Source organism: Moschus berezovskii, chromosome 23, assembly GCF_049115385.1.
Source record: "Moschus berezovskii isolate FMDL1 chromosome 23, NW_MosBer_1.0, whole genome shotgun sequence".
NCBI lineage: Eukaryota > Metazoa > Chordata > Mammalia > Artiodactyla > Moschidae > Moschus > Moschus berezovskii.
Window position 1 is genome coordinate 47,969,727 of NC_142482.1, and position 26,572 is coordinate 47,996,298.

Below are 26,572 nucleotides of genomic sequence, written 5' to 3' on the forward strand. Positions count from 1 at the left end.
CACTGTTGAGCTGAAAGCAAGTCAGATGAGGCCACTGGACTCAACAGAACTTACAAACTAGCAGGGAGAAATAATCACATTTAACCACAGGAACACAGACAGCAAGTACTTAAATGTTTGCTAAACAAATTGCAAAAATTCAGGCTATTAACATTTTGGCATTAACACTGTTTATTAAGTGACTGTGATAACAAATGACCTGTTTATGGTCTGTATACAGATTACTAAGTCAATGCAAATTAATTTTATGCTTGATAGTTATTTTTATAACCATAAAATGCTGCTTCAAGATGATAATTATAAAAACTCCAGAATTTGAAACTTATTTCCACAGGACTTTGCTTTTGAGTCAAGTTATATGTACACACAATTTTTTGTTAGCATGTCTACACTCTCATAAAGCCTGCTCCTCTCTCTGACAAGTTATACACAGGATGCGGAAGGACAGCACCAGTATCTTTTGCCAGGTAGAAAAAATACTGGGAAAGGACAAAATCAACAGCTCTAAGTCATGCATTACCCACAAGGGCTTCCCTAGTGGCTCAGACTGTAAAGTCTGTCTGCAATGTGAGAGACTCGGATTAGATCCCTGGGTTGGGAAGATCCCATGGAGGAGGAAATGGCAACCCACTCCAGTATTCTTGCCTGGACAATCCCATGCATGGAGGGGCCTGGAGGGCCACAGTCCATGGAGTTGTAAAGAGGGAGACACGACTGAGCTACTAACATTTAAAATAAACAGGTAAATAAAATAACCAATAACAGTTCAGAACAGAGCCAGATAACTGATTTGCTATCCATATATTCAGTACTAGTTTTTACAACATACCCCAAACACTTGCTGAGCAAGAATAAATATTACCTGCACACGGAGGTTTTTCCATTCCCCCACCCCATCCCTTTGGGTACTCTTTACCTAAGGAGTTTGGCAAAGGAAAGAAAACTGGGCTTAATCTAATTCCTGTAAAATTTGCTTTCACACAATTTGAGAATTTCTAGGCCAATTCATATATACAAATATTACCAATACAAGGAGAGGTTTCACTGTTACTTTTAAAATTTTAAAAATCCCTTTACCACGTGACAACTGTTCTCACCGTGGTGTTTTAGAATGGCCAGTTAGCGGTGCTAAAACCCTCTGGAAGTCTGGCCCATCGTCACAACCCAGTGAACAGCATCAGGCAACAAGTCCGCTGCCATCTATGCACTTCATGGTATTTCTTTTTGTCTCCAAAGTCTGACTACGCTATGACCTGCTTGAAATTAGGGAGAGGGCAGGGACAAGTGATCTTATTAAACATTTTTTCTACTTGCTTAATAATAACATCTGATGTCTGTAAACCATTTTAGTAAGGGCAAATTATATAACTGAAAAAAGGTAAAAATAGGAAGTCGTATCAGAGATGTAACCATGAGAGGATACTATTTTGCAAGTGGTTAAAAATAAATTCAGGTTGGCTTTTTCTAATTAGTGCCCTGGAGTCCCATGTCTTTCTGTATTGTCATTAAATACTTTCCTTCCTGTCTTTTACAGAGAAATGGTAACATGCTTCTGCTGTATCTAACATTTGGTGAGTTTGGAGCCCAACATAGTGAAATGCACAGGGGTGTACAGTCTGGATCTGCACAAACTCTATTAAGGCTCAGAGCCTCATTGTGGCTTCTAGAGGCTAACCCACCTCTCACCCAAGGGGAAAAACAGTGACAAGAGGATGAAGGAAACTAAATTTCTCTGACCCACAAAAAAGCTGCTCTACAGTTCTAAAAACTGATCAAAACCAATGTATCTCCTTCATGACCCCAAAGAACCCCTGGTATCACTCCATTCAAAGAGAAGCTAGAAAATTGTTCTGCGCCAGTTACTGCTGCATCTCGAGATAAGCCCACAACTCGCTTTTATTATGATTCCGCGACTGGGACCTGGAAGGTCAGACATGACAATGTAGTTTTGATAACTCTTCTGCTTTCTATATCTAATTCAGCACCTACTGTTAAAAAATCACCTTTATCAGCAACGCGACTATCACCCATATCTCTCTCTGCCCCATCACATCAATAATAAGAGTCTAAAATTCATTTCAGGGGCGGCTGGGCTTTTTGACCTATTTTCTCCTCCAGTCCTACGTCAAAAATAGACTTATTTTTGTTCTGTGCGTTAAACATACACATTTTCTTTTTTTATCTTTGGCCTTTATGACAGAGGACTCTTTATTTGATAACCAGAAGACAATTTAATATATAGCTCAATCTTCTCCATTCTCTTGTCCTCGTCACTTCAGAAATCAGTCCATTTTTTTTTCACGTTGCAGAACAAGGTTACTAGGCATCCAGCCAGTGGATGGAAATTTCTGAGGTTGGCTCTAAGACAAACAATATTTTCAGCCACTGTCAAGAAAGATGCAGTGGAGGTGGGTAGGTGGTTGAGGCCTGGGAAGTGAGACAAAGGGCAAGATAGCAGGAACATAAAGTGGCTGCGGTTTGCCCTGTGCCATTCCAACACTAGACAACTCCAGTTGAATGTAATTCATGTTACATAACAGCTTTTGGAGAAATTAACCCACGTTCACCCAAGCAGTAAAAAAAAATGCCCAGAGAGGGTAGGTTTCTGTACCAAATGACAGGCCTGACTAAGGCCAGTAATGAGAAGACAGGCATGCTTCAACTAAATCCAGGATTACAAACTTCCTTGGAGGTTGTACAACTGTTGTCACGCCAGCCAAGCTCCCAGTTCTTAGGGAGTCATCCTCGAGGCATATCCTCGGGGCTCAGGGTAGAACTTCCTCCTCAGCCTCTGTGAACCACTCTCACACCCTCATCAAGCTCTTATCTCTCACCTATCTTTCTGTCTCCAAGGAGGAAGAGCTAAGTGAGAAGATCCTGATAGCTACTTATTGTAAATATTGTGTGCTTTCTGCTTTTTCACTGGGAGATGATCCTAAGGTGAAAAAAAAAAGAAAAGGCCTGTAGGTAAACATACATGCATGTTTACAATGCAAAATCACAAGAGTGTCTTAGAAAAAGCTGGATAAACTTCCTGACTACGATGATTTTAAGAGTTATGCTTAAAGTAACTTTAATAAATGTCAAAGTGCAAACACTATTTTTTGACATTTATATAGTGCTTTATATATTTTCAAAGTGTTCATACTATACAACGGTAAGTATTTATCCATTTACTCAAAGATTTACTGAATGCTCCATGCATTTTATCAGCAATTGGGCTTCCCTGGTGGTTCAGCTGGTAAAGAATCCACCTGCAATGTGGGAGACCTGGGTTCGATTCATGGCTTGGGAAGATCCCCTGGAGAAGGGAACAGCTACCCACTCCAGTATTCTGGCCTGGAGAATTCCACGGACTGTATAGTCCATGGGGTCACAAAGAGTCAGACATGACTAAGCATCTTTCAACCTCCATCTCGTCACCCAGTGACTGGATAAACTGATTTCCTCTATTACCAACAGCAAATGACCATAAGCTTCATTATTATTTTTTTTTTTAATTTCAGAGAAATGTTGGATGTTCTTTATGAACCTATTAGTCGTAGAGAGAGCTATACATTCTTTACAACTTTTTCTTCTTCAACACCGCTGGCCTCTTCTTTCGCTTTTATGTGCACTTCGACAAGTTCCTAGGTTGGAGAGTTTGCAGTGATGGGGTAATCTCTTTTTTTGTGTGTGTTGTTTGGTTTTAGCAACTCTCTTAATCCTAATCTCCCCATCATTTGCTTTTCTTTTCAGTTGTTTTCCAAAATCATTTATACTTGCATCTAATCTGAAAGAGTCAACCTCAACATACTCCCCAGCTGCCCTTTCCCAATTCTGCTTCCTCAGTAGTATTTACTCTATTTATCAGCATATTGCTAAGTAACATGTCTTTATTGCTACTCTTACTTTTTAGTCTTAAATACTATGTATTGATCTTTCACTATAGGACATGGGCCTTCACACCTTTCCCTCCCCCTATTTACTTGTATGTTTTCTACCTCCACTTCCTGATATGATGACATCACACACATGCCATTCAGCATCTGGCTGTGTAACAACTATGATTACATTTCCTTTTATGTGTATTTTCTTTTCCTGGAGTTAAAGTCATTTTTCTCACTTACTTAATCTTCTATGCATTTGCTAATTCAATCCCCAATTCCCTTCCACTTATCTAAGTCTTTGTTCAAGAAATTCATTCACATGAAGTAGTCTATCCTTTTAATCTCCTTGAAGTCTTTCCCTCAGACTAAATGTTTAGTCTGGTTGTTCTCCAAGCTCTTCTGATTCATGGCTCTCTCTTTAACCATGGTCTTGGAGATTCTGCTTGCCTCTCATCTGCGTTGAGTCTTCTGTTTCCTTTATCTTAAGTCCTTCCTCCGTATACTCCACTCCTTTGTTTTGATGATGCCCAGAAATTCTCTAAAAGCTTTCTGAAAAAGAGGTATCTTGGTACCTGATTGATACTTTGGTAAGATATTAAATTCTAGGATAGGAAGCGTTTTACTTCAGAATTGAGATAGCATCATTCGTTTCTGGGTGCCATTAAAAAGTCTGAAGCCATTCTGATTACAGATACTTTTAATGTGACTTGGATCATGTCTCTTGTCTTAGTATAGGTCTAGTCTTCACACATACTGCTGGGTCGGGGTGATGGCTTTCTGTTGGCAATTCGTGTCTGATAGTCACAGGAAAGATCCCTGACTTATTTCACTGATAATCTCATCCTTCTCTGTTTGCTTTTTCTGGAATTCCTACTGTTTGAATGTTAGCCTGTTTTGGATTGGTTCTTTAATTTTCCTTTCTTTCCCTAGTAAATCTGCTATCTCATTTCCTTTTGTTCTACTTTGTGGCGATTTCCTCTACTTTATTTTCTAACTCTCCTGAGTTTTTCACCTTGTTACCATGCTTTTAATGTCCAAGAATTATTCTTGTTCTCTAAATCTTTACTTTTGGCAGTCTGATTTTGTTTCAGGAATATAACACCTTATCTCATTTCTCTGAGAATATCAAGGATTTTTTTTTTAAAGCTTTCTTCCTCCTGCATAGTCCTGTGTCTATTTTTTTCCCTTTCTCTCATCCCATTCTCTTTGCTGGCTTTGGCCCTATTCTTCATGTTAGTTAGTGGCGTTCCTCAGCTGTTTAGCAGTCTTTGATTGCCTAAGTGTAAGGTACGTGACGGAGAAGGCAATGGCAAGCCACTCCAGTACTCTTGCCTAGAAAATCCCATGGATGGAGGAGCCTGGGAGGCTGCAATCCATGGGGTCGCGAAGAGTGGGACACGACTGAGCGACTTCACTTTCAGTTTTCACTTTCACACACTGGAGAAGAAAATGGCAAGCCACTCCAGTGTTCTTGCTTGGAGAATCCCAGGGACGGCGGAGCCTGGTGGGCTGCCTTCTCCAATGTGTGAAAGTGAAAAGTGAAAGTGAAGTCGCTCAGTCTTGTCCGACCCTTAGCGACCCCACGGACTGCAGCCTACCAGGCTCCTCCATCCATGGGATTTTCTAGGCAATAGTACTGGAGTGGCTTGCCATTGCCTTCTCCGGATTATGTGGTTAGTCTACACTTAATCTTTTATTCCATTCAGCAAGCATTCACTGTTGGCACCTGCCATCTCTGAGGAAATGTCCAACTGTGGACAGGAAGTCAGTAGACACAACAGTAGGCCAGTCAGGTGACACAAATCACTCTGCACATTGGTCCTTACCATGGGTGGCTTAAGGATATCTATATACTCTAAAAACATTAACATTTTTAGAAAAATTTGCTTTTATTCTGGAAAGAATGCACATGTATGGATATATATGCATGTATATATGTGTAGTAAATATTATATATATATATATATATTTACATATATCATCAAATTCTCAAAAAATGTTAAGACCCTCTGACCTAGAATTAGGGACCTAGACCAACACTTTGACTTTCTGGACCCTAACTATAGTTTTAACTGTATCTTTTAAAATAGCAAATCCAATTTCCAAAGGGCTCAAGAGACTTAAATTACTCCCCAGCACCATGTTTTTCGTCATTATGGGCACTCTGACTGCTGTGGTTACGTTATACTGGTGCGAGGTGCCAGCAGAAAGCCTCTTTCCATCTTCCAATCTGTCCCTGTATAATTCTGGCTGCTAATAGAAGATGAAATCAAATTAAACTACTTCACGGTGGTCTTTAAATTCTCTAATGGAATAGGATTTCAGGTATCTGACAAATTATCCATTTGGATAACCTTTCTAGACCCTTGAAGAACACTCTGATTTTCATTTTAATAGTATCTGAATAAAGAGGGCTGCTCCCTGGGGGGTCTTGGAGCTCCCTGGGCTCTCTAAGACTTAATATCAAGTTAGTTGGGAAGAGATCCATCAATTACTGAACCTTTTCATTAACTCTGTAATGTCCCCAGTGATCTCAATCATGTTTCTGTGCTTGATTCCAAGTAGAACCAACAGTTGCTGGATTCTGCCATGGAATTTACATACAGAATTCACCCTCCAACTTTTTATATTTGTTTGTCCTAAAATAGTAAATTAAAATGACTCAGAAAGTAGTTCGAGAGGATACCTTTTCATTTCACTAATAACAAAGTTCAAGAGGAAAGACAGGAAAAGAATAAGAGATACATGGAAAATATTTCTTATTCCAACAGCATGACTTTGATGCTGAGTATATTCCAACAGAGCTGGTAAGTACCACAGGATTTCAGGAGAAAGATCTCACTCATGCCTGTGAATTCCCTCCAAATGTTAAATAAAGATCCATGAATTTTCCTAGTTCCTCTGGACCCACACAAGTTCTTGATATGCACAGTTTTTAAGAACGAAAGTTCTACATGTGCTTATTTGCTGTGTAAATATACAGGCACGTCAATGAAACAATTATTCTGCCTTTCCAATTTTAGTTTCCCCTCTCTGTCACTGCACACTCAATTGAAAGTAACATGTTCAGGGGTGGGGAGGGATAAATTAGGAATTAAATACAGATGGACAACTAGGATTTGCTGCATAGCACACATAATATATTCAGTTTCTTGTAATAACCTACAATGGAATATAATCTGAGAAAATACACAAATATACACATTCACAAAACTGAATCACTCTGCTGTAAACCTCAAACATTATAAAGCAACTATGCTTCAATTAAAAGACGGGAAAAGTATCTTGTTTAAAACAATTGTACTCTAAGGATTAAAAACTGATAGAGAAAGTCCAAAGATTTAGAATGTATTAAAACTAAGAAATGAAAAATGGTTTCAATTACATCATTATGGCAGTTCAAGCTATCATAAAATTGAAAGTGTGAATTAAACCACTAAAATTCTTGAGTTTTCAAGGCCTTTTTTTTTCTTATCCCTGTCTATGATCCTATTAAATACTTGAGATTAAACATTCTTTTGCTAAAAATAGATAAGTATTCAGTGGAGAAAACCAGACTCCACCTTAACCGCATGATCACCAGCAAGGAACAGAAAGGCATTATGTGTCTCCGGATGTGATATGCTGAGAAGGATATAACATCATTTATTTACTTAAACAGGGCCAAATATATGACATGAATCTAAACAGGAGGAAAATTCACACCCCAATTGAGGGACATTCCATAAAATAACTGGCCATTATTCTTAAAAAGTGTCAACATACCATGAAATATACAGAAAATCTGAGAAACTATCTTGATTAAAGAGGACTAAAGAGCTTAAATGTAAGATTCTGAACTGAGTCCCATATCAGAAAAATGACAGTTATGAAGGACAATGTCAGGATCCTTGACAAAATTGGAATCTGAACTGTAGATTAGAGAAAGCACTGTATCACTGTTAAGCTTCCTGAATTTGATAACAATATTATGATTAACAAACTGTTTTTAGGAAATGCACACTAAATATTAAGGGTCAAAGCAGCATGATGTCAGTTTTGTGAGTGTGTGTGTGTGTGTGTGTATTTTCTCAGATTATATTCCATTGTAGGTTAGAGGGAAAAGCCAATGTCTTAAGTGTCTGTTTCTTGAGAAAAAAACAAATGTAGGGAAATGTTAAAAACTGATAAGTCTGGGTAAAGGGTATACTGGAGGTATACAACTTTTCTATCAGCTTAAAACCATTTTCAAGAAATAAAAATTTTTAGAAATCACTGCTATGATAGAAAAACAACTTTGGAAACCAACACTTTTTGGTCAAAATATTCTTACATTATTTTGACTCTGTGAGATAAATACTTACTTTACTGTTTATAAGAGTATGGAGCCAAGAGTCAGAAAAGAATGGCGTCTCAGACATGTCACTTCTGTGTACGTGCATGCGTGGTCCTGTACTCTTTGTAATCTGTGGACTGCAGCCTGCCAGGTTCCCCCGTCCATGGGATATTTCAGGCAAGAATAGTGGAGTGGGTTGTCATTTTCTTCTCCAGGGGATCTTCCTGACCCAGGGATTGAAACTGCATCTCCTCACTGGCAGGTGGATTCTTTACCACTGAGCCATCAGGGAAGTCCATGGATGAGTTTATTTAACTTCTCTGAGTCTCACCTAACTCATCCCTAAAGTATGAAACAATACCTAAAAGTTTTGTTGGAAGAATAACATAGGACAAAGTACATGAAAAATACAGACTATATGATTCAGGCACATATTAATATTCAACAATGGAAGGTTCTTTTCCATGCCAATATATCTTCTAATCTTATAAACCACTTTGATAAAGGTATTTTATTATGAATAACAAAAATAAAGATAGTCCTTAATTATGAAATAAACATGATTAAGGAGGCAGAAGTTAGAAAAGAGTGTCATATTAAATTACCAAACATATTCTGTTGACCTAAATACACATTTAACATTAGCTCTAATACTTGGAACTACACATATAAATAAATCCCTTGGAAGGTTATAAATATGGAGTTATTAATGAACCATAGTTATCACAGAAAAAATAATATAAGATCAAAAAATAGGATAGATCCTAAGGTTCTTTATCTTTAGAAGTTACTCCGAAGAGTCTACTCAGTTCTAAAATTGTTATTAAGGTAATAAAGGTGAGTTCAAATTGAATATTACAATTTTAATAAATCAAATTCATATAAAAGGCATAAAAGAATTATGTAGATCTTTCCAACTTTTCTGAAACATATGAATCAAAGCATGTAATCATCACTGGAAAAAAGTTAGACTAAAATATAATAAAGATGACTTTGCAAAGGACAGAGTTCATATTCTCTTTATTTAATACAAAATCACTCAGTCCTTTTCAACCCGAATACCCACAATTATTCAGCATCTGAGAGAAAACTTATGACCACGTATCTTCCCACTATTTTGGTAATTATAAATTCATAAAATAAGCAGGCTAAAAATAAATGCCAAAATGAAAGCAACAAATCTAAAAAAATCATAAGAAACAAGTGAATTTTTTTCTAAGAAAGGTTAAAAAAAAAAAGACTTTCTATGAGGTCACCATAAAGTACGAACTCAAGACTGCTATCACTGAACTCAAGGCTCTCAAATCATATCCGACTTTTCAGTGTCCTAAAACTGGGCTATCTTAGAAAACTTGAAATATTAAGATTTTCAAGACAAACCATGGTTCTAAAGTATCAGTGGAGTGGGTTGCCATTTCCTTCTCCAAGTTCTAAAGTATAGCCATCTCTAATTTTTTCTTATAACGGCTTGTATTTAACAGAAGAGTCATATGAAAGGGTTTCAGATACCAACAAAAATCTGTGCTTTTTCTTATCTTTACCATCCTGAGCAAAACATGGCTCCATCCTGGAGTTACAGTCTACATATGTCTAGTTCTGTGGGCTTGACTACATGAGAACTGATTTAAATGATAATGGAATTAATTCATTACCGTCACATCAGGACTTAATAAAAAGTTAAGCAGTGTTCTGTGGCAGGCAGGCAAGTGAAAGGTCAAATTCAGAGTGCAGAAAACAAGGCAGGGGCAGTGAGGATTCACTGAGGGAAGGCTGGGATTTTTTGAAGCATGATTCAGGCTGAGAGGAAGCAGGAGCAATCACCTTAAAAAACAAACAAAAAGCCACCTATGGCAGTGAAGATGAATAGTGGTCTCACTGATGCTGCCTCTTTCCTAGTTTTGGAGGTGAGACGCCTACATGTCTCATGGGCTAAAATCAAGGTGTTGGCAATGCTGTGTTCCTGCTGGAATATCTAAGGGAGAATCTGTTCCTGGCCTTTTCCAGTTTCTAGAGGCCATTTGCATCCCTTGGCTCATGGTCCTGTCCTTGATATTCAAAGCATATTACTTGATCTCTGCTTCTGATCTTATATCTCCTCTCTGTGGGTTTAACCTTCTTGCTTTCCTCTTAGAAGAATTCTTGAGATTCCACCAAGCCCACCCATTTCACATGCTTTCACTTAATCTCATCTTAAAAGCCCTTTTTATTCTGTAAGGCAACGTATTCACAGGTTCGAGGATTAGCCTGTGGACATTCTCTCTACCACAGTTGGTCTTACTGCCACCATTACAAGTCCCCACAAAAAACGAATTATTATGTTTACTATTAATAGTTTATATTCAAGAAAAAGACATTTAATTAACTGATTATACAAACAAAAAGTCATCAGATTTATAATAAAATAAAGTAAAAGGTGAAAGAATAGGGAAATGCAGAAAACATATTTAAGTGGATGATCTAGGAAACTAAAGCACCTAAAGCTTCCAAATATTGGTTTGAATGGTGGCCTTAAAACCAAATGATAGAGAATCAAAGACAATTAAGAGTTTCAAGGGGCCTTAGAGACCATTCAAGTTGATTCTCCTTTGTTAAATGAATACCATCTCTATTAAAACTCATATAAGGTAGGTGATTCCCAACCACCTATATGGATGAAAATCCAGCTCATACTTCTCACTGTTACTGTAGAGTCATCATAAAAGATTCTAAGTAATCTGCTGAAATCTATAAAAACAAAACTGTCAGGCTAAAAACTATCAAAAATGTAAGTAAAAAGAGATATGACACGTCCAGAAAAAAGAAACTTCAAAGACCCACTAGAAGAACCAAATGCAATTAATTGCTTAAGAAACCCAAAGTATTCCTTCTGAAAAGATAAATCAAATGAAAAAATCATGAGAAAAAGGGCTTGCCTTGAGGTATGATTGGAAATTGATTTAGAATAAAATACAATGAACAATCTAGAGTATAAAAACTCTGGAAAATACTTTTCCCTTTCCTCCCAAAGAAAAAAGTTTAATTTGAAAATCAGAAACTGTATAAATAATGTAATTATGCTATCAAGCAAGGTAAAAATATCAGAATTCCTTCCATTAAGGCAACTTGAGATTCTCTAAAATATTGAGCTGTTAAACTTTTACATCATACTCAGAAATAACAAAAAAGTTTTAAAAACATTTAGAGAAAGTGACAAAGTTCTTTTCTATCTGCTTTATTTCTCCATTCTGCTTTTTTAAAGAATTCATAGGCAGCTAGATTTGGGAGAGCAGTTATATGTCACTGTTCTTAAATCTGCATATGACTTAAGAACATTTCTTATTTGACTGACATCTATTCCAGGTGGTCACCTCACCCTGATCTGAAATACCTCCAGCAAAAATTCACTCCCTCAGCGAAATCCACTGGGGACAGTTTTAGTGAAGCTACCTTCACCTACCCCAAAGATGGCCCTGCAGCTGTCTCAGAAACAAGCACCTACACTCTTCAGAGCTGAAGAAGAAGTGTTATCCCTAGGGTAAATGTACTAGAAACTGCACGAAAGTGAGTTATGAGTATTTTATGCTAACATAGATCTAAAGACATTATCTCTATCTCTGGTTCCAAGATGTAAAACAAGCAAGCAGGTGGATTTAATATTACAAGGTAATGTTTTAAACCAACATGAACATTCCAAAGCTAGTCTTGTCACCTAAAAATTGTTTTTTTCAAGTCACAGGCCTCTTAAAACACAGACTTAATTCCAGTTTCATTATTTATTCTTCATCAAAATTTTCTTAAAAAGAAAGTCTGGAAATGATAGCTAAGAATCAAAGGAATTTTTAAACTTAAGTTACCTTTTCTAGTTAGACTAAAAACCTCAGCCACAATTTTTAAAATACTAATAGAATTACTTAAAATTAATGAAGACTAATAAAGGAAGACTCAATGAAATAGAAAATATAAACATGCAAATTTGACCTTTAGAAAGAACATTTGGGGAGTTTGATTTTAATGGAAATAAAATATATTCAAGGCAACAACATATTTTCACTAAGACGCATTCTAAAGACAGGATAAAAAGTGTTGTTTGAAAGTAACTTATTTTGTTTTTCTTTCAGTATGGGTTAGAGCCTATTTTTATCACTGATTTTTTAGATAAGGAAATGGGAAACAAATTAGAGAAAGATTTCCTAAGTATTTGGTAGCAGTGTTTTAGTTCAGTGAAGTCTAGTTACTAAGGAGTTTCAAAAGTACTTACTTTAGAGTAGACAGTTGTTAATTTTTGATAAATTTCAGAAAACCAATGAGAGTCAAGGCATATGGTACATCCTCTCTTTGATGGAAAGCCTCTAAAGTTTCATCACTAATACTTAATTCCCTTTATTTAAGATTCTGAATTTTATAAAGATGAAAGTCTTTCAGGCTACAGTTTTCACCTAGAGCATAATTACAAAAATTTAGAGAAGTGCTGTGGATTGTGTTCTATGTTGAAATTATAACCCCTTAACCTCAGAACACAACCTTATTTGAAAAGGGGGTTACTGCAGATCTAAGAAGTTGAGATGAGAAGTGCAGTGGGTCCCAAACCTGTTCTGACTGGAGCCCTTACAGGAAGACAGTTATATGAAGACAAGAGACACACAGGGACACCATGTGACCATGAGGGCTGATAATTAGCTATAAACAAAGGGAAGACAATCAGGAAACCACCCAAAGCCAGGAAGAGGCAAGAAAGGATTCTCCTGTGTGGTCCAGAGAAGCAGGGGCCTGCCTCTGGGCTTTAGTATCCAGAATTGTCAGACAATGAATTTCTGTTGTTTTAAAATGAAATGAGCTATTAAGCCATAAAAGGACACGGAGAAACTTTAACTGCATACTACTAAGTGAAATAAGGCAATCTGAAAAGGCTACAACACTCTAGGATCCCGACTACATGACATAGTTGAAAAGGCAAAATTATGAAGACAGTAAAACTGATCAGCAGTATTGAGGGGCAGGGGAGCAATGAAAAGGGAGAGCAGAGAGGATTCGTACAGAAGATCGAACTATTCTGTACGATACTATAATGGCAGTTACATGTCTGTACACATTTCCCCAAACCCACAGAAAGTGGAGTGAAATGAAATATAAGCTACTGACTTTGGGTGATAACGATGTAACCAACATACCACTCTGGCATGTGATGCTGGTATCAGGGGAAGCGGCATGCGTATGTGGCAGACTATAAGGGAACTCTATGTCCCTTCTACTCAATTTTGCTTTGAATCTAAAACTGCTCTAAAATATATAAAGTCATTAAAAAAAAAAAAAAGGTTCTGCTATGCCAGGGCTGGATGACTGAAGTCTAAAAATGTAAGGAAGATGCTAAGGGGTTATGTGCAAAAGATGAAAGGACAAAATAAAAAGCATCTGAAAGCTGATTTTATGCAGAGTTCTGCTTCTGGCTAAGGCAAACCAGCTTGTATCAGACCAGTGATCTTGCCAACAACAGTTAGAAAAGGTGAATAAAATTTATAATATGTACTGTTTCAACATCAAAAAGCTATCAAGGCAGTGAGAACCTGAGAAATTAAGATCCTAGAGAAAAGCTCAATATTTGAATCTACTTTTCCCCTCTGGGTATTTATCAATTTGTCAGCAGTGGATGGGAGCCTGAGAAGCCAAGTAAAAGCTAAGAGGCTGAGTAACTATGCAGGGCCTTAAGGGTTTTCATGAGCTTGCAGAGACAAAAATTAAAAGTTGAAAACCTGCCATAAAGAAAAGGCCCTGGTAACCACCACAGAATTTTGGTTTGCTCAGGCTTTTTGCCATTTCACAAGAGTCGATTATGTGTTTCTCTTTCCAATTTCATGTTGAGTGATATCACACTGGTGATTTGAAATTGGCAACAGTGAAAGTATTTACACTATGGAAATTGGCAAAAGCTACAAGTCAGAACCCATCCCACTGAATGTCAGCTGTTAAATACCAACACGCCACTCTTTGCCTTCAAAAAGTTAGGGCCAGCTAGAAATAACCCAATCCTCAGAAAGACTGAAAAATAGTTTCAAAAATCAATCTCAGATCAGTTGCAATAATCAGTCCTTACCTTAAGAGTCTAACAAAACCAAAGTCCTCCCAGAGGAAGACATATTACAGTCTAGAACCCACAGCTGTTTTTTCTTTTTTAATTAATAGACAAAGGTAATCACTGAATGAAGATGATCATATATATGGAAAGAGAAGACAAGTTATCAAAATCAAGGGAAAAAAAGACAATACAAACAAACTGACATTAGAGAGAATTCAGTATGGGCTTTAAGGTAACCGATTAAATATGTTAAAAAAAAATACAGAGGAAAGTATGGGGAACTTCACCAGAACACTGGAATGTATTAAAAGAAGAATAAAACTGTAACTCTAGAAGTAAAAAATAGATTAATTAAAGAAAGGTAGAAATTCCTTAGGTGGATTTGAGGACAGATTAAAAACAAGATGAGTAAAGCAACGGTAAACTAGGATCGGTTCAGTCCAGTCGCTCAGTTGTGTCTGACTCTTTGTGACCCCATGAACTGCAGCACGCCAGGCTTCCCTGTCCATCACCAACTTCTGAAGTTTACTCAAACTCATGTCCATCACGTTGGTGATGCCATCCAACCATCTCATCCTCTGTCAGCTCCTTCTCCTCCTGCCTTCAATCTTTCCCAGCATCAGGGTCTTTTCCAATGAGTCAGTTCTTGGCATCAGGTGGCCGAAGTATTGGAGTTTCAGCTTCAGCATCAGTCCTTCCAATGAATATTCAGGACTGATTTCCTTTAGGATGGACTGGTTGGATCTCCATGCAGTCCAAGGGACCGTCAAGAGTCTTCTCCAAGACCAAAATTTTAATGTACACACAAATCACTTGGAGAGGAAGACTGACTGGGGAGGTCTGGGGTGGGGTGGGGCTTCAGAGCCTGCATTTCCAGCAGCCCCATGAGTGGACAGCAGCTTTACTTCTGTAGGGACCAAACATGTCACTGCAGCTGTTTACCTCGCTCCTCACTACCGCGAACAGCAAGAAACCAGAAAAGAGATGAAGAGAAAACATCTAGAGACACACTTTTCAGCATGTATTTCACAGTTCAAAAAAAAATTTTTTTTATTAAAGAAGTTTAAAAAGGAATGAATTAGACTCTTTAAGGACAATAGAACAGTAGTTGCCAGGAGCTGGAAATGGAGAGAGTAGATGACTACAAAAAAGTAAAAGGGAATTTGAGGGGATCTGATGGAACTGTTCCATATTTTGATGGCAGGTGCAGTTACACTAGTGAATGCATTTATCAAAATTTGAAAAACCACATGCTGCAAAGAGGTAATTTTGTTGTATGCATATTATATGTCAATAAAAATTGTAATTTAGATATAAAAAGCAAGGAATTCATTTGATTTCTTTTTATGTTTATGAAAAATTAATGGTAGCACACAATTTGTTTTAGTTATCAGAAACAAAGCAGAAAATTTTCATTGAAAAAATTCTACTTCCTCTTAAGGCTTACTAATATTTTTTCATCTTGAGCCAATGAATTTAACTGAAATTGGCTATTGTGTGAGAAATTGTGTGAGGCTATTAATTTCTGGGGCATTCTGGGAAACAGTTTGCCTTTCCTGGATCTCAAACCCTTTCACATTTATTTCATGTCATCTTATTCTAACATATCAATGAACACGTAAGGATGAAATTGAGGTTCATTGTGAAAGCAATACCACATCCGAAATAGAGAGACAGCATCAAATCTACCCGATGGAAAGGGAAGAAAACCAGGGGACTCCCCAGTAAACAACAAATTATGAAAAGCAGCTCTTAAGAAGTAGGGAAGCCTCCTTCACTCACAGATATTTAAATTTTGCCTTATTATCAAAAATCCAAGGACTTATCTTGTAAATAGTTAGTACTAAATATAAGTTAAAAAAATTTTTTCCCAGTGTTATCTGACCCTTATTCCCCAAGAGGAAAAAAAAGGTAACATTTTAGTTGCCTACTGACTGATGCTAAAGCCGAAACTCCAATACTTTGGCCACCTCATGCGACGAGTTGACTCACTGGAAAAGACTCTGATGCTGGGAGGGATTGGGACAGGAGGAGACGGGGACGACAGAGAATGAGATGGCTGGATGGCATCACCGACTCGATGGACATGAGTTTGAGTGAACTCCGGGAGTTGGTGATGGACAGGGAGGCCTGGCGTGCTGTGATTCATGGGGTCGCAGAGAGTCGGACACAACTGAGCGACTGAACTGAACTGAACTGAAGGTCATTTAGTGTACTCAGGTCTCCCTGCCCCTGACCCCAAATGGGAACAAACAGTCCGTAATTTGTAACTGAAGGGTCATACCATGAGCTGGTTGTGTGAAGGCAGGTAACACTGTTATAGCTACTGGCTAAATTTAACATCCTACAAGAAAAGTGTCTTACCACTTGTGCTGGAACTTGTTCCATTTTTGCAGCAGGAGTTCCTGGTCTTGGGTAAAACTGGTTAATAAAGAGACTTGGAAATTTGTACTCTTCAACAAGTTTCACTGTTTCTTGAAAATCTTGGTCTGTTTCTCCAGGAAAACCACAGATAATATCTGTAGCAATAGTTATTCCAGGAACTCTAGAAAATAATGACACAAAAATGTACAAAGTTGACTACAATCCATAATTATTCTACTTCCTTGACATTTTAAATACCATTATTCCTTTAAATTTTATTTTTAGGAAAGAGATGTTTGCAAAGAGTTTTAAAATGCCCTAAATAGTAAAAGTTTATAAAAAACACAGCCCCCTACCATTCCCCAAAAGTATCTATTCTTTTTAATAATTCAGATATTTGTCTTTTCTTTTACATTTTAGTACTGATGCTTATTCTGCTATTTCTAGATTTACTGATTGTTAGGCAGCATTTGCTAACCTCAACAAGGATTTAGCTCTTTAAACTACTTTATCCTTCTCCTCCCAACATAATCAGTGTTCAACTTTTAGTTAAATTTACAGCATTAATGGTATTTCCATTGGTATAACTGCTAAGATATTGCTCACTCTACAGTCAACTGGTATACTATCAATAGGGTTTCTTTTGCACATTTAATTTTTTGTAGAATTAATAACTGCCTGATTTTTTAAAAAATGTTTAATATTCTATGTACTTAATTAAATGTTTTCCAGACCCATCAGTTCTGTCATAATCCAATATTATTTTCTAAATTCTCAAAGTAACATGTAATTCACCGGTTCCATTTTTCTCTCTGGAAATGCCATTCCTAACTTTCTTCAAGCATGAGTTTCATAATGGATCAGCTCTCACTCTAAATTATGGTTCCTTGGTCTTTTCTTCAATCACCTTTTTTCCCTGGATCCTATGTCGTCCTAATTCTTGACTATTCTGTTCTTAATTCTGCTGGAGTATTCTTTCACAAGCTTCATCAAAATGAGTGGCAGGGAAATTTTGTCGTTATTGTCTTAGCATCTCTGAACATCTTAGTCCACACAATTGACCAATAGTGTGGCTATTAGCCATCAGAATGTTGTGTTGTTCCTCTTTTTTTTTTTTTAACTAGGCAAGGATGCTGATGAGATTTCCAGACTGACTCTGATGCAAACTTTTTACATGTGCCCCCCTAACTTTCTGTAAGTTTTTAGGGTGTTAATTTTTTTTTGAAAGTTTTAAAAATTTCATGTTAGCATCTTGGCAGTCATTTCTCTTTGGCTATTGAGTTTTTCCATAAGTATGCTACAATATTGTGTGAAAGAACAACAAATTCATTTTTAAAAATGTTTCTTGCTTTCTGCTTAGTCTCACCCAGCTATTAATTTGGCTGAACTTTAATTAGTAAAAGTTCCAAGGTTTGGAACTTTTCTATGTGCTGCTAAACAGAAAAAGAGACAAAATGCACAGAGAAAAATGAAACAGCATATTTGGAAAAAAATTTTTTTTAATTTTTATTGTGATATAAAAATATTTTTTAAGGGTAATTATCAAAATTATTTTTAAATATCATAAAAACATAAGCTATAATAGTAAGTTGTAAATAAAAAGATGTTTTTCTAGACTTACTAAAAGATGTGAAATAAAATTATGTCAATAACTTCAATTAGTAATTTTTTTACAGTTTACATAAAACTACTTCTGAACAAAAGAAATCCACAACTAAAAATAAAAGTAATAGATCACAGCAGAAATGACAGAGACGAGTCCATCTCCCCTAGGAGATTAGAGGGAAAAAAATCTGAGAAATTGCCTGTGAAACACTGCAGTGACAAAGACAATTGGCTATTGTCCTAGGCTATGAATTGGAATGAACTTGGCACTAGGCTGTGGGGCATTCCCAAAGGAAAGTACCTTACTGCTCCTCCCCCCTCACCCAGCATCCTTCTTGATCCCGTGTAATTGAGTTCAGTATGATGCAACACCTGCTTACTTTGGCCTTCAAGTCCATAGCAAAAAAGAAAAGACAAACCTTTACAGTAGTCATCATAAATGTTAAGGAAGAGGGTGTTCAATGCATAAATACATTTGATAATCTACAAAAAAGCTGACCAATAACAGAGGTGAGGGTAGGACACTATGAATTAGTGAAAGACCGAAGTTAGTATTTAAAAGTAAATGCGATTTAAGTTTCAAAGTATATAACAACATAAACTGACTACCCATAAAATGTTTCAAACGAGAGACTACACCTTAATGCTGAAACTCATCTATACACTGATTTTGTTTATGCAAATCATTCTACTTAGGTTCTTCAAAATAATTGGGCTCCTTAGGTGAACCAAATAAAAAAATTTCATATTTACACTGTTAATTGCTTAGTAAATAATTCTCTTTGGTACATGAGAAAAATCAAACAAGTTTGAGTGGACCAAATTCTAAATTAATTTCATATGATTTCAGAGTCTGTGAGGAAATTTTAAGGGGCATAAAACAGAATATTAATGCAAATATTTAATGCTAATTGTGAGTAAATGCTGCTTTTTGAGATGGTATAAGTTTTCAAAATACTAATATTTTTAAATGGCAATTTCCACAAATTTATTGAAACTGTGAGTCTAATAAATATAATTACTAGCTGTTAAGCCTTTTTAAAATCTAGAAGACCTGCTGTAGTCCAGTACATTTTCATAGTAGTATTAATTCTGAAAGAATGATGAAAATGTTCAGTTAGCTTAAATAAGAGAAATTTCGATGCATTTTTCCTGACTTACACTAGTTATTTCCTTACAAAAAGGTTCATTAAATAACTTGGGAATGGAATTAATGAGAACGTTTCCACTATGTCTCATTTCTGATCTTATGATTAGTTCTGAGAAATCAGTCAGGGACATGTGAAGAGAATACTACCTATATAGTAGGTAGACCAGCATTTAAGAAAACTCCATATATTTAAAAATGCTTATTATTTAGACTGACTAAAAATATGTACAAATATACACTCCATACTATATCTGAAATGCTACAAAAAATGTGATGCTTTAATTCACTTCAATATTTTCACTTGCAGTTTGGTGTTTTATTGGCAAAAGTATAAGAAGGATGATTCTACATCATTCTTCAGGTCTCAATAAATTATGAGCTTCAAATTCCACATGTGAAAAAATAAGACTAACACACATGCTATCTCAAAGCAGTAAAAAAGATCAGAAAAAGTATCAGCTCTATTAACATTATTAGGCATAAACAAAATACATGATTAAAAGAATTATTTTTTAGTCTTACGGAGATTAATTTTAGGACAATCAGTCCACACTTTCAGGAAATGCTAAATTAGAAGTAGAAAGAGAAAAAAAGTCTTGAATGAAAATAAAATTATAACATATCTAAATATATGGGATGAAGCTAAAGGAGTGCTTAGAAAGAAATTAATAAACTTAAATGTCTGTGTTAGAAAGAGGTAAACAATAATCTAACCTTCCATCTTAAGAAGTTTAAAAAGGAACAAATCTGGGCTTCCCTGGTGGCTGAGGTTAAAAAGGAACAAATCAAGCCCAAAGTAAGACAAATAAATAAATAAAGGTAAAAGAAGGAAACAACAAAATAGAAAACAGAGAAAAAACAACAAAAGTAAGGGTGTATCTTTAAAAATAATAAAATTACTAAACTAGTAGTAGACTGAGAAGATAAAACACAAATAACCAACTTCAGGCATGATGGAGACAGCACTATAGATGCTGTCAATATTCAAAGGAGACTAAGGGAATATTATAAGCAATTTTGTGCCAATAAACTAACACTTAGATGAAATGGGCAAATTCTTTGAAAGATGTAAGTTATAAAAATGGACTGAAAAAGATAGGAAAATCTGGATAGCCTTTTATCTATTACAAAAATCCAACTTGTAATTTAAAATATTGTCAAAGAAAACAACACAAAACAACCCAGTCCAGATGACTTTATATTTAAGAGGGAATACAACCAATTCTATAGAGATCATTTCTTTTTTTTTTTTGGCCAGTTGGCATGCCATATCTTAGTTTTCTGACCAGGGATCAAACCTAGAGCTGTGGCAGTGAGAGCATTGAGTTCTAACCACTAGATAATCAGGAATTCCTAGACATGATTTCAAAAACAGATGAGAAATAAACTCATTTTACAAGTTCAGCAAAAGTAGCCTATATGAAAAAACAGAAAGAGATGGAAATATTAATATTATACAGAGTGAAGTAAGCCAGAAAGAAAAACACCAATACAGCATACTAACGCATATATATGGAATTTAGAAAGATGCAAATGATAACCCTGTATACGAGACAGCAAGAGACACAGATGTATAGATCAGTCTTTGGGACTCTGTGGGAGAGGGTGAGGGTGGGATGATTTGGGAGAATGGCATTGAAACACGTATGTTGTCATATGTGAAACGAATCACTAGTTCAGGGTCAATGCATGTTATAGGATGCTCGGGGCTGGCATGCGGGGATGACCCAGAGGGAGGATAAAGGGAGGAGGGAGGTGGGAGGGGGGTTCAGGAGGGGGAACTTATGTAAACCCGGGGCGAATTCATGTCAATGTATGGCAAAACCAACCAATATAATATTGTAAAATAATTTGCCTCCAATAAAAAATAAATTAATTACAAAAAAAAAATATTTTCAGACCAATAATCCTCATGAACCCAGAGACAAAAATCCTTAACAAAATATAAGCAAACCGAGTAATGAAATACATAAAAAGCATTCTATATCATGACTATGTTTTTAATAAAAAATGCAAGGGTTGGTATGACACGCAAATATTACTGAAATAAGCCACATGAAAAGAAAAAAGGATAAAAACCCCATAGTGATCTTAGCACATGCAGAAAACTCAGTTTACAAAGCCAACTCTGATTCATGATAAAAACTCTCAGCAAAGAAAGAACAGAAGGAAACTACTGCAACCCGATAAAAGGTCTAGAGCTATTAACACATTTATTGGTAGAATACTAAATGCTGTTCCATTGAGAATAGCAACAAGGCAAAGAATTCTGTTCTTCTTCAATTCAGCATTTTAGTGGAGCAGAACATATATTCAGGGCAGAAAAGCAAGAGAAAGAAATTAAAAGCATATAGATTGAAAAGGAAAAGTTTTTTGGGGGGCAAGTGACATAATCTCATATGTAGAAAATTTAAGGAATCTAATAAATCCACTAGAAAAAATGAGTTCACTAATGCGAAAGATCAACATACAAAAATCAATTGTATTTTTATATATTAAATGAATAATGAGAAAATTAAATCAAGAAAAGAATTTCATTCATATTAGCATAAAAATACTTAAGAAAAAATTTGAGCATAAAAACAGATAAAGAGAGTTTCTTAAAATTTGCTGTAATATTAAAGAATAGTTAAATAAACTGAAAAATATAATTTTCATGGATTGGAAGGTTTTACTGTTGTTGAGATGGGTAGTTTCTTCAAATTGATGCAAGATTCAATGCAACCACCATCAAAATATTTCAGCATGTTTTCCCATAGAAAACATCAGCAAGCTGATTCTAAAATTTATATGAAAATGCAAAGGACCTAAGACAGCCAAAACAATTTTGAAAAGGAACAAAGTTAGTGGAATGGCTAAACCCAACTTAAAGACCTACTACAAAAGCTACAGTAATCAAGACAGCATGGTAGCAGTATAAGGACAGACCAGTGAGAAAAACAACACAGAGAGTCCAAAAATACACCCACAAATTTACAGTTCATTTTCAACAAAACAGCCAAGGAAATTCAACAAGGGCAAGAGACAGTGTTTTCAGTAAATGGTGCTGGAGCAACTACATACCATATGCCAAAAAAGAAAAAAAAAAAGAACTTATTAGACCCTTATCTTGCATTATACATAAAAAGTACTTCTATATGAATCACAGATAAATCTAAGAGCTAGAATTACTAAATTTCCAGAAGAAACTCTTTGAGACTTGAGTAAGGCAAAGATCAATTAGCTATAACACCAATACCAAAAGTGCAATCTATGAAAAAAAAGTTGGATAAACTGATAGATTGGGCTTACTGAAAAACACACCGCTAAGAAAACAAAAAGAGCAGCTACAGACTGGGAACAGCTTTATAAATCATATATCTGATAAAAAGATTTATATAGTTCATCCACAAAATATATTAAGAACTCTTTTGGCTCATCAACACAGGAAGACAACACAACTGTACATTGGGCAAAGGATTTTTAACACTTTACTAAAGAAGATATACAGACAGCATAAAAAAGTTCATAAAAAATTGTCCAACATCATTAGTAATCCGGACAACCCAAGGTAAAACCATGTAAGATGCCACATATTCAGGAGAATGGCTATACTGGAAAAAAAACTGGAAAACAGCAGACATCAGTGTGCATATTGAGAAACTGAAACCCTTATCCCACTGCAGGTGGGAAGTTAAAGTGGCACACTTTGGAAAATGGTTTGGCAATTGTTTAAAAAGTTAAAAACACACTTAGTGTTACTAAGAAGGTCTATTTCTAGTTATGCACCAAGAGAAATTAAAACATATGTCCACACAAAGACTTGTAAGTAGATTTTTACAGTAGTTTTCTTCATAATGGTTCCGACCTGGAAACAGTCCAATGAATAAACAAATGGATATCCATACAATGGAAATTTACAAATAAAAAAGAACCAACTAATGATACACGCACCAACATGGATGAACCTTGAAAACATTCCTAAATAAAAGAAGGGAGACACAAAGAATGACTTGTTATTTCCACTTGTGTGAAATTTCTACAAGAAGCAAAACTATAGAGACAGAAAACAGATCAGTGGTTGCCTGGGGCTGGGAGCAGGGATTCACTCCAACTAGTCATTAAGAGAATCTTTGTCATAACGAAAGCATTCTAAAACTGAGTTGCGATGACGGTTGCACAAATGTATGCATTTACTAAAAGTCTTCTAACACACACTTACGTTAGGTGCATACTGGATGGCATCCGAATTATACCCACAACAAACCTCTTAAAAGTGAAAAAACAACACCCAAACAAAAATTATCTGTCTGAAGATAGACAGTTACGGAATTCTCCGTAATATACTTTATTCTAAGAAGTCCTTAGCCAAGCTCCTGTCAGAGCACAGCCTAAAAGTTAAATACAGTTAAATAGGGGAGAAAAGGCAAAGATAATAAAAGGTAAAGTTAAGGTTGAAAGGGAGTTATGTTCAGAGCCTGCTTTCACGAAGGACTAGAAGGAAGAAAACTTGAACTTATTTCCCAACTACTGATTTATGACAACAAGGAGTCCTCTTCATACTGAAAGAGGAAGTTTAGGGAGAAACAGTATGACATCTTCAAATAAAGTTAAAAAAATTTTCAGTAGCTTTAAATGTATTTTCATAAGTTTGCAAAAAAAAGTTCTCAAAGGACCTGGACTGAAAACAGAAAACCCCCTGACATATTTAGCTAAGGGCTGAAAACCCAAAATGGGTCACTAGGACAAAGAAAGACTAGAAGGCTTGGGAATCCATTCCTAATCTTTTACATGGGTGACTAGGAGAAAAATCTTCCCTGAGGGGCTCTGCTACTAACTAGCTGCAAGCTTTTGGGCAAGTTACTTATTCAGTACCAGGATGCTTCAGTTTCCTTTTCTATAAAATGAGGATAGCGAAAGTATTCACAGATATGAGGATTAATGAGTTAGTACATATACTAGCTGCTTAGGATAGTGCATGCTGCATACCACCTGACATGTTTTAACCAGTATTACTCTAATCCTGTCAGAGAGATGTTAACAGTAACCATCATTTATCATATGATACTAAGTAATAGGCAATATGTGAACTTAAATATCTTGTTTAATATAACCTCCATGTAAGATAGAGTCTATTTAGTCCCTATGAGAAGGAAAGTAACATTAGCGAAATAAAATTCAGAAAGGTAGAAGAAATTGCCAATAGTCACAGAATCACTAAATGGTAGGACTTCCCTGGTAGCTCAGCTGGTAAAGAATCTGCCTGCAATGCAGGAGACCCCAGTTTGATTCCTGGGTAGGGAAGACTCGCTGAAGAAGGGATAGGCTACCCAATCCAGTACTGTTGGGCTTCCCTGGTGGCTCAGCTGGTAAAGAATCCACCTGCAATGCGGGAGACCTGGGTTCAGTCCCTGTGCTGGGAAGATCCCCTGGAGAAGGGAACGGCTACCCACTCCAGTATTAGAAGGGAACAACTACCCACTCCGCTATATGGCAAAGGAAGGGTCAGTCTTATCTCTTATCTGTGTCACTTAGGTACTGATCACCCTTATGTACATATTTGAGCAAACCTTACCAAACAGAAAATTGTGTACAGAACTGCTGGTTAAGTTACATTCTAAGTAGAAACTTCACTCAGATATTTTAAGTACTACTTATTTAATTTTATTTTTAGTTATCAACTTCTATTGACCAGTTTTTATTTGTGCAATAGGTTTTAACATAATTAACTTATAGAAACAAACTCAGTGCTGGTATAATTCCTGTGTTAGATATTTTTGGACTTTTGTCAGGTTGCGCTGAGGCCAGAAATTGTTAGTATTAAGAGTATTTTAGAATTTCTTATACTTTACACATCAGTTCAGTTGCTCAGTCGTGTCTGACTTTTTGCGACCCATGGACCACAGCACGCTGGGCCTCCCTGTCCATCACCAACTCCCAGAGTTTACTCAAGCTCATGTCCATTGAGTCGGTGATGCCATCCAACCATCTCATCCTCTGTCGACCCCTTCAATCCTTCCCAGCATCAGGGTCTTTTCCAATGAGTCAGTTTTTGGCATCAGGTGGCCAAAGTATTAGGAGTTTCAGCTTCAGCATCAGTCCTTCCAAAGAATATTCAGGATTGATCTCCTTTAGGATGGACTGTTTGGATCTCCTTGCAGTCCAAGGGACTCTCAAGAGTCTTCTCCAACACCACAGTTCAAAAGCATCAATTCTTCAGCACTCAGCTTTCTCTATAGTCCAACTCTCACATCCATACAGGACTAGTGGAAAAACCATAGCCTTGACTAGATGGACCTTTGTTGGCAAAGTAATGTCTCTGTTTTTTAATATGCTGTCTACGTTGGTCATAACTTTTCTTCCAACTTTACACATATTCATACATATTTATACTTTAATCATATCACCATGTCAGTATCTTCTAATTTTTTGTGTGATGAAGAGTATCAAACTAATCATGGCATGTCAACTTTTAGTGTCTTTTATATTCTCATCATATACTACTGCTATAATTTTTTTACTAACACTTACCCACACTATTCTGATAGCTCAGTTGGTAAAGAATCCACGTGCAATGCAGTAGACCCTGGTTCGATTCCTGGGTTGGGAAGATCCACTGGAGAAGGGATAGGTTACCCACTCCAGTATTCTTGGGCTTCCCTTTGTGGCTCAGCTGGTAAAGAATCTGCCCTCAAAGCAAGAGACCTGGGTTCAGTCCCTGGGTTGGGAAGATCCCCTGGAGAAGGGAAAGGCTATCCATTCCAGTATTCTGGCCTGGAGAACTCCATGGACTGTATAGCCTGTGGGGTCACAAAGAGTCGGACACGACTGAGCTACTTTGACTTTCACTACCCACACTATCAGATACGGAAGAACATGAGCAGAAGTAGGGCCGTAAGTGCAGCCGAAGGAGACAAGTCCGCGTTCAAGGGAGCTGGCATGGTCTTGTTCCCCACTTCTGTGAGTCTCTTAAGGAGCACAAAAGCAAGCTGGCATCTATTAAGCACATACTGGACAACAGCTGCTATTATAAATGCTTCATATTCATCACTTCACTTGGTCGCCACAGCAGTCCAGGAAGGAATGTGTTGTCATCTCTATTTCGTGAAAGAAGGACCTGAGGCTCAGAAAACTAAGATACTCTGTGACTGAGTGGCTAGATACTGGGGTGAGAAACCCAAATCTGTTTGGATTTAAAATCTGATTTGTTTCTAGGGATATTATTACTGCTTCCTTTCTGG

At 36.5% G+C, this 26,572-nt stretch overlaps 1 protein-coding gene across 6 annotated transcripts in view; it reads right to left on the minus strand.

Moving 5' to 3' along the window:
* The window catches only part of CDKAL1 (CDKAL1 threonylcarbamoyladenosine tRNA methylthiotransferase), a 599,197-nt gene that overhangs the window by 128,272 nt on the left and 444,353 nt on the right, over positions 1–26,572 (minus strand). For all 6 annotated transcript variants that reach the window (XM_088831304.1, XM_055407287.2, XM_088831305.1 and 3 more), the window contains one exon: positions 16,598–16,778. In XM_088831304.1, coding sequence (XP_088687430.1) covers positions 16,598–16,778 — 181 coding nt within the window. The remainder of the gene's footprint in view (positions 1–16,597; positions 16,779–26,572) is intronic.